We start from the raw sequence: 8937 nt of genomic DNA, 5'->3' as shown, positions 1-8937 counted from the left end.
AATATTTTATTGTATTTTCTTAAATATCCTTTCTGGAATTTTCAGAAACAAAACATAAAAAAAATTATATACTTTATTACAAATGGTAAACTCAAGAGTGCTCCAAATCTCTTATTTACAAACAAGGCTGGGCAGGACACCCAAACAAACAAACATGAATAACTTACAAAGGCATGAAGCTGTTTATTGACAGTAATCAGCTTTCATCAAATTAAAAAATATATATATGTACATACACAGTTATGGAAGGCAGGCCAGAAAGAGCTCATCTGCAGGCTGGGCCTCGCTCTCACAAACCTCCCTCCCGCCTCCCCTCCCCCACCCCCTTTGTGTTCTTAAGGAGTACTACAGAAGCGATCTACAGTCTCTATTGCAGTTTGCAACCCCCTCCCCCACCCCACCCCTTTAATACTGAATGAGATCGAATGTTAGGTCCATGCAGTTCTTGGTCAACGTTAAAGAAATGTCTAACGTTCTGTTTGCGCGGGGACAGCCCGTCCGCAAACCCGGGCAGCCCGCGAGCGGCCGTTCCCTGGCTCCTCGCCAAGGGAGGGCGCGCCAAGTCCTTCCCACTCGTGCACACTGGGGGCGCCGTCAGGACGCAACCCAGTCCAACTTGGATACCCTTGGCTTTAGTCCTCGGACACTTTTGTTTTTTTCTCTGTTTCTCTCTCGCAACTTGTCAAGTTCTCAAATCTGTCTCTCTGTGTTATTTATATTTTTTCTCCGTTGCCCCTCAGCCCCCGACAGTCTCGCCTCAAAACGTTTGCAACTGCTGCGTTAGCATGAGTTGGCACCCGCTGTTAACGTGGTTCATGACTTTTTGTTTAAGCTGGGCCACCTGTTCCCTGAGCATATTGGCCGTGGACGCCAGCTCCGAGTTCTGCGCTTTCAAGGTTTTCACTTTTTCCTCCAGCCGCGCGATCCTCTCCAGCTTCCTTTTCCGGCACTTGGAGGCAGCGATGCGGTTCCTCATGCGCTTCCTCTCTGCCTTGATCCGCTCCTGGGACTCCATGTCGATGGGGGACAGGGGCGGCGTTTCCCCGGGCATCTCGGGCACCGTCTGCGGCTCTTCCTTCAGGGCCTGCAGCCGCGGGTGCTGCACGGGTATCTGCTGGGGCAGGTGGTGCGGCGGCTGCGGTGGTTGCTGCTGCTGCTGCTGGGGCTGCGCGGGAAAGGCCAGGCCAGCCGCGCCGTAGGAGGGCGCCCCGCCGCCGCTGCTCAGCGCGCCGGGGTTGAAGTTGCTGAGGTTGGCGTAGACCGGCGGCTCGCTGTGCAGGCTGGCGCTGAAGCCGCCGCTGCCGCTGCCGCCCGCCACCGAGGCCACCGCCGGGGCCACCAGGCCCGCCCCGCTGACCGGCTGCGCCGCCGACGTGACGCTGGGCAGCGTGTTCTGGCTGTGCAGTTCGGCCAGGGCGCGCACGAAGCCCTCGGCGAATCCCTCCTGCTCGTCCGTCACGTTCTTGGGGCACAGGAACTGGGTGGGGGTCGGCGTGGTGGTGATATGTCCGTTGCTGGACTGTATGATCAGGCGCTCCAGCTCGGGCGACGCCAGCTTGAGCAGCCCAACGTCGGGCGAGGTGAGGAGGTCGGAGTTCTTGGCCCGGAGGTGCGGCTTCAGGCTGCCCACCGGGTCGGCCAGATTCAGGGTCATGCTCTGCTTCAGAATCTTGGGGTTACTGTAGCCGTAGGCGCCGCTCTCAGACTGGAGGAACGAGGCGTTGAGGGCATCGTCGTAGAAGGTCGTTTCCATCTTTGCAGTCATAGAACAGTCCGTCACTTCGCGTGGGCTTAGTTTAAGCTGCGCGCAGAAGTTTCGGGGCCGCAACAGCGCGCTGGCAAGCGGGGGACACCCGCGCCTCCCCGGGCAGTAAGCAAGGAAAGTTTCTGGAAGAGCGCGCGCCCCCGCCGGCTGGCAGCCCCCGCCCCCGGCGCCCTCCTCACCAGCTCGGTCCGGGGGATCGCAGGGTTAAGACGCCGCCCGCGCTCTTACTTGTCCGCTCGCGCGCGCCACCCGGCTTTGAAAAGTCGCGGTCACTCACGGAGCTCTCTCGAGCGCAGCGGTTCCTCAGAGCCCGCGGACGAACTCGCTTCCCGGTGATAGCAGGGAGCGCGGACCCCGCGGTTGCCTGCCGGCGGCGGGTGTCCGCCGCCCGGACTCGGAAGACTGTCCCCTCCTCCGCTGAGAGGGGGAGGGGGCGCCGGGCAGCCGCGGCTCGCGCTCGCCCAAGTTCAGCAACCGGTGCGAGCGAAGCGGAGCGCACGTCCTCCTCTCTCCGCCGCCTCTTTTTCTTCACCGCCGCCGCGGCAGCTTCGGGCGGAGGCAAGATTTACAAAAGTTCGTTCCGGGACCCGGCGGCCACTTGTCTCCTGTCTTCCTGGCCGGGAAAGTTCTTGCCGCTGCAGCCGCTCTCCGGACTTCCCCGGGCGGACAGTAGCCGCTCTCCGCGCTGTCAGCAGCGCCCGCGCAGCGGGGCTCTCCGCCTGGGGGCGGCTGGCGAAGGGGCTCTCCCGGCGCTCCCCAAAACACCAGGCCGGGAGCCACAAGCGCTAGCTCCGGGCAGTTGGGGAGAAATTGGAAAATAGTATTTGCTGTCCTTCTCGACTGACTGTGCCTGTCTGCCTGCCTGCGTCCGCGCACCTCCACTCCCGCCTCGCAGCTTCAGCCACACTCAGTGCAACTCTGAGCCCTTATCCAGCCGGAGCGCAACACTTATCTGCTACCAGTCAACCCCTAAAAATAGCCCATGATGTCACCCCAAGGCCTTCCCATTGGCTCGCGTCGCTCTCAGGGGGGCGGGCCCACCCGTCGCCATGGAGACCCCACCCTAGAAGATTCTTCTCTGGGCCCGCGGAGGCTCACGGGATGAGGTAATGCTCCGTTGCCCTCCTACAGTTGGGCCCTTCTTTCTCCTCCTCCCCGCCACCCGCTCCGCGCGACTCGCGCCCCTCTCTTCCCCCTCCCTCCCCTGCGCGTCTTTCCCGGCCCGCCCGGTGCATTGTGGGCTGACGTCTTGGGGTTTGACTGTCTAGTGACGGTGGCTGCCGCGAGCCGGGCGGACTCGGGCGCTCCCAGCCTCTGAGGGAAGTGGGCTGAAGTTTAGGGCTCGGACGGGAATGCCAGGGATGCTAGGACCCAGGAGGCCGGGGGAACCGAGCCAGGTGTTTGGGGCCGAGGGCGCGGGGCGGGTGGTATTTCCCCACTGGGGGGCTCGATGTCACCCGCGGGCACTTCGCCGCCGCTCGGGGCGGGCCGGGCCGGTTGAGCGCCCGGGTCCCTGGCCCCCCCCGCACTTCCGGGGGGCGGGAGCACCGCCCTTAAGGTGGCTCTGTTAAGTCCCCTGTGGGGGCGAGTGAAAGTGGCTTTTAAATTTGGGGGCAGTTCGTGAGAGTCGGCCCCCCCACGTTGAGAATGCCCTGAAGTTTGTCTCCTGGTCAAGTTCAATAGTGACTGTCTGGCTCTGTCTGGAAGTCCAGTGATTTGCATTGCTTGAAACTGGGTGTTCGGCTAAGTCCCCTCCGCACTCCCACCTCACCCTCCCGACCGTGGGAGAAAGGGTGCGGGGGTTCGCATCTTTGCCTCGGAAAGGTTTCTTACAGGAGGTGGATTTAAGGGGCAACTCGGCGTCTAGTTGTGAACGAGCGTTTGGAGAATCCGAAACTCGGGGAACCCCGGTGATAGTCTACTCCCCGCCCCCGCACAACATGCATAGACACACCGCACATCACATGTACACACAAACACACGCACACGCCACTCCTCCCTCCCCGATTTGCTTCCGGGAAAACAAGTCCGAGAGCAGCAGACACTTGCTAAAAGTCACGCAGCGAGTGAGTAGAATAAAATTTCTCCGCTCCCGGCTGGGGGGGTGGGCCCATATCCTGTGTAGCCTCTAGGAAGCGCTAGACCCATGTAAGTGGTTCCTTTTTAGTGGTGGTTATTCTTCTCCTCCCCCAACCCCGCGCCCCTTAGGGACGAAAGTGTACGGTGGAAAGAATACCGAAGTCTGGAATCGTGGGTTCTCTCCTGGCCAACGCTGCCGCAATGTGAAGGGAGCGAATCAGAGAACTTCCCTGAGTTTCTTCATCTGCAAGTGGGGCTGGTGAGACCCACCTCATAGGCCTGGGTTAGTGTAGAGTCATTGCCTCCAGGGCTAGGAGGTGGTCACCAACAGCCCCCTTCCCTGCCCTTGGTCGGAGCTTCCGGAGCGTCCATGGAATGCCACGATATGAGTGTGACTTGGCAGGAACAGGTGGATTTAACCTGTGAGGAGGGTGAGGGAGGAAAGGGTCAGAACTCAGCTCCTTCCAGGGTTTTCTCCAGGACCGTGGTTTGACGTTGGACCTGCAGCAGTTTATGTCCCTAGGTCCTAATTCTGGCTTTTCAGCTTCTGAGCTTGCATAGCCCGGAGCTTTAAGGTATTTGTGGCTTTGAGAGTTGAGATTCAGCAGCCCAGCAGCAGCTGGTGTTAGGGACATCTTGACAGCTTTCCTTTACTTCCTTTACTTGCCCCTCATTCCCTCATGCAGCAGGGAAAACAGTGGCTACTGTCAGCCAGGTAGTGCGGTGGGGGTGGGGAATACAGCGATGACAAGATCTAGTTACTTTTCTCCAGGAAGGAACATTTTCCCTTATATTGTTGCCCTGAATCATTTTCTTTTGTAATCAGGGAGATGCTGTTTTTTTTTTAAATAATAGTTTTAATGATAACAGTAATAAAAATGGATGTCATGTAATAAACACCTACTATCAACCAGGCCTTCACCAGAGCAATTTATATATGCTGTTTCTCCCCCACAACTGTCTTGAGCTACATATAATATATTATTATCCAGATTTAATATATGAGGAACTAGGCCCAGAGACTTTTAAGTATCCTGCTCAGGTCACACAGGCAGCTGGAAATTGACTTCAGGTGTTTGTTACATTCCCTTTTTATATCTTCTCTGCTATGGGAGACTTTCTTGTAAAGTATTGATTGTCTGCAGAGGAAACGGTGTTTAGATAGTGCGATGGAAGAAATTGTCTTGCCCAGTTCTCTGTAGCTCCTTCCAAAGCCTCCTTTCAGAGCTCCTGTATTTAGAAATTTCAAAACTTAGGACATTATATAAATATATATCTTTTGCCTAAGGGTTCTGTGTGTTCCTCTCTGCCTTATGTGGTTTAATAGGCTGATTTTCTCCTTATGTTAAGAAATAGCATATTTCATCCAAAAAATAACAGATCTTTTCATGTTAACGCCCTTGCTTGGAAGCCTTCACTGGCTTCCCCTCACAACCAGGAGAGGGTTCAGATGCCTTTGTGTGGGAGGGGGCCTTTCACAGCCTAGCTCCTGCTCTCCAGCCCCATCCCTCAGTCCTAGGATCAGGAAAGCCTGGGCTCTGCTGCCTCAACAGACAACCCTACCATCTCAGTGGCTTATCCCAGTAAGTTTGTTTCTTCTCATGCCATGTCCCCACTGTGAGTCTGCAGGGGGGTTTCATTCACCATGAATGAAAGGGCTGAAGAAGGCTTTCTCTTGATGCATAAGTCTCCTTACTCTCCGCTGGATGGAGGGGAGGCAGCAGATCATTCACTGCCTCTCAGAGCATCCACCTGGAAGTGACACACTGCACTCCTGCTCACGGATCCTTGGCCAGAGCCAGTCACGTGGCCTTGCCTGACTTTAAAGCTCTGTAATCCTGCCAAGTGTCTTGAAGGAAGAGAGCCAGGAATATTTGGGGAACAATACTAATGACTCGAACAGTCTCCCTTTCTGTTCACCAAATGTTTGACTTACTGTCCTCCCTCGGGCAGAATTCCCTCACACTCTCCTCAAGGGGGTTGACCCTGCAGACCCATCTAGTCACAGTATATCGAGCTCACTTTCCAGGTAGTGGGTGATACGCAGTAGACTCTATATTGGCCCCAGGTGTGCCTCTTCATCCAAAGGCAAGATGTCTGCCCAACACACCCTCAGGGTGTAACAGTGGGACAGACAGGATAACTGCAATGGATACACCAAAGTGAAGGAAGGGGGCACCACTGTGGACATTAATCCACAGAGCAGACATGTTGCCCATCCCACACCTCACCCAACACCCTGAGCAGACCTGGATTCTGCTCCCTAAGTGTGGCCGCCCTGGCCATTGTTTTCCGTGACCCCTGGCCTTGTACTCTGAGAGACTCTTCCTTCTCTACATATAAAGCAGGCATAGGGAATAGGTTTTCAAATCAGCTTTTAAAAACAGGGATAGATGTGGGGGAATACAATCTCCTTTAATCCAGGCTGATGTTCTTCTGGCAGTGTAGCTCTCCCCATAATGTACGTTTCTTATCTATTTGATTCCAGGCTTTCTATGTGCTAGTAGCTGCAGCCAGTTCTTTTCTAGACAAGCATCCATGGTTTCCATGTTTCTTTGCTTTCTTGCTGTTGTGGCTGCTAATATCTATCTCATTCATCTCATTCTCATATTCTCACTCTGTTTCTCTGTCTTTCTGTCTCTCTCTCCTGACTTGGTTTTCAGTGCTTTGGGCTTATTGGGCTTAGGTGGGAGAGCCTTAGTTTTCCTTCCTTTTCCAGAACCCCTTTCTCTAATTGAAAGATATGCTGAGTAACATCTTAATTTATCCAGAAGTTTTAACAATAGGTTTAAGGCCATACCTTTAACTTTAGCCATACTTCAGGGCTGTTTTTCATTGGCCTTTTCTTGCTGAAAACCTTCCTTAATTTTATATTTTACTAGTTGAGATGGAGAAACAATGCCTTCCTCTAACCCTTCATATCTCTGAATTTATAGTTTGCCTGCACTCTTATTCCTGCTTCCAAACTGGCCAAATCTCTGCGCTCACCTTGTTTTTGTAATGTTTCTAAGTGCATCCAGCAGCCACCAACACATGCTGCTAACATTTTGTTTTACAACCTCTTGCTTTAGTTCATTAGGTTCATGATATACCTTCTAGATTATCACAGTTCACCAAATAGATCACCATCCTTTTACCGTCTGACAACAGAGTTCTTAATTACTGCCCTCTAAACAGTTCAGTTATTGTTGTTATTACATTACCCTGTGTCTAGGTGCCAGTTTTTATGTTTGTCAGGATAGGGTAGATTTGCCACCATAATAATCCCAATATCTCAGTGGCTTAATGAAACAATTTTATTTCTTGCTCGTACTACTTGTTCAAGGTCAGAGGGGCTTTTCTCAATATACTCACTCAAAGAGAGTCTGAAGGTTTCATCTTGAAACGTGTGCTTCTACAATCACCCAATCCCCTAAACAGGAAAAAGAAAGCAAGTTGAATTTCTATTGGCTTTAAAAGTTGCCTCCAAGAAATGACATATGTTACTTGTGTTCATATAACGTTGGCTAAAAACTAGTCGTGTGACCTTGTCTTACTTAAAAGGTTCAGGGAAGTGCAATCCTACTATGTGCTTGGAAGTTAAGAGCTGGAAATGCACGTGTTTATATGGGCCAGGTTATGCTATGGTAGCGATGCAAAAATCTGCCCCAATGACAACCACAGAATTATTCCTCACTCCTGCTGCATGCCCATTATGGGCTGGCCATGTCTCTGCTTCACGTACATCATCTTTGCTCTGGGACCTTTTCTGAAACATTGCTGAATGTCATGGCAGAGAGGGAAGAACGTGGTGCTTTAAAGTTTCTGCTGCAAGCAGTTCACGTGGCCAAGCCTGTTCTCTGTGGGGAGGGGCAGTATTTGCAAATAGTAATACCGTCTACCACACCCTACCACATTCCTCCCATTCCATAGTCTCAGCTACCCTAAACATTTTCCATACCTCTAACATTTTCCTGGTTTTCCATTTATTATATTTATTTATTCCATTTATTTATTATTTTTTTTTCATTTATTAAATTCCATTTATTATAAAATATCCTTAATCAAAATGCTATCTGGCCAACTCCTACTCATCCTTCAAGACCCTGCTCAAATAATTGCTCCCTCTGAAGCTTGCTTCCACCCTCAAATAGTTATTATCTTCTTTGCCTCACCTCACTTGGTATACACCTGAAGCTGCGAATGTACCTCATGTATTCTGCTTATAACCCTGACTCCAAATACAGGAACTGTGTCTTACTCATTTTTTGTATTTCCAATGCTTAATTCAGGGTCTGGCACATGGAAGGAGAGAAGGTGCTCAGTAAATGCTTACTGATGGTTTTCTTAAAAACAGTCTTTTCTATACTGGTATTTGATGTCTTAGTAAAGAATCTGCTTGCAATGCAGAAGACCTGGGTTTGATCCCTGGGTTGGGAAGATCCTCTGGAGAAGGGAATGGCAACCCACTCCAGTATTCTTGCCTGGAGAATCCCATGGACAGAGGAGCCTGGCAGGCTATAGTCCATGGGATTGCAAAGAGTTGGACATGACTGAGCGACTAACACTAATACACACATTCTGGGATTAAGGGGGTATTTTAATAGTCAAATAGCAACAGTAACTTGTTTTAATACTTAAAATTTGGAACATGTCAAATTCCCCCGCTGAAGCCTCCCTAAGCGCATGCTATTGGACTTGGGATAAAATCCAGATTCTTTACTTTGCCTGTAAGATCCTACATGATCTGAGCTATCCTACCTCATCAGTCTGACGTAACTTGTACTTATCCCCTCACTATTCTGCAGCTACACTGGCTATGATTGTATCAGTCAAGATAGCCCAGTAATGCTCCAGTAAAAAACAACTCCAGATCTTAGTGACAAAAAAGTTATATTTCTTCTTTGTTCCGCATCTGTCAAGGGTTGTCAGGAACTCTGATCATTTTGCTTTCCTCTGGGACCCAGTCTGATGGAGGAGGTACTTTCAGGAACATTATAGATCTCATGGTAGAGGGAAAGGGAGCTTTGAGGACTTTGTGTGTGTGTTAGTCACTCAGTCATGTCCGACTCTTTGTAACCCCTTGGACTGTAGCCTATCAGGCTCCCTAAAGG

The 8937-nt window shown here is 51.6% G+C and overlaps 1 protein-coding gene across 2 annotated transcripts; it reads right to left on the bottom strand.

Annotated features, from left to right (window-relative positions):
* Positions 1 to 420: 420 nt before the first annotated feature.
* On the bottom strand, positions 421 to 2677 carry JUN (Jun proto-oncogene, AP-1 transcription factor subunit). 2 transcript variants are annotated; one of them, XM_068963710.1, is made up of 2 exons: positions 1386 to 2677; positions 421 to 1352 (listed from the first exon to the last, which is right to left on the bottom strand). In XM_068963710.1, the coding sequence occupies exons 1-2, from the start codon at positions 1763 to 1765 to the stop codon at positions 758 to 760; spliced, it is 975 nt and encodes a 324-aa protein (XP_068819811.1). In that variant the 5' UTR covers positions 1766 to 2677; the 3' UTR covers positions 421 to 757. The 2 variants fall into 2 exon arrangements, with proteins under 2 accessions (XP_068819811.1, XP_068819810.1); XM_068963709.1 differs by having other exon boundaries at positions 421 to 2677.
* Between the last annotated feature and the right edge of the window lie 6260 nt (positions 2678 to 8937).

This window comes from Capricornis sumatraensis, chromosome 2, assembly GCF_032405125.1.
Source record: "Capricornis sumatraensis isolate serow.1 chromosome 2, serow.2, whole genome shotgun sequence".
Lineage (NCBI taxonomy): Eukaryota > Metazoa > Chordata > Mammalia > Artiodactyla > Bovidae > Capricornis > Capricornis sumatraensis.
This window is presented reverse-complemented; position numbering and strand designations above follow the sequence as displayed.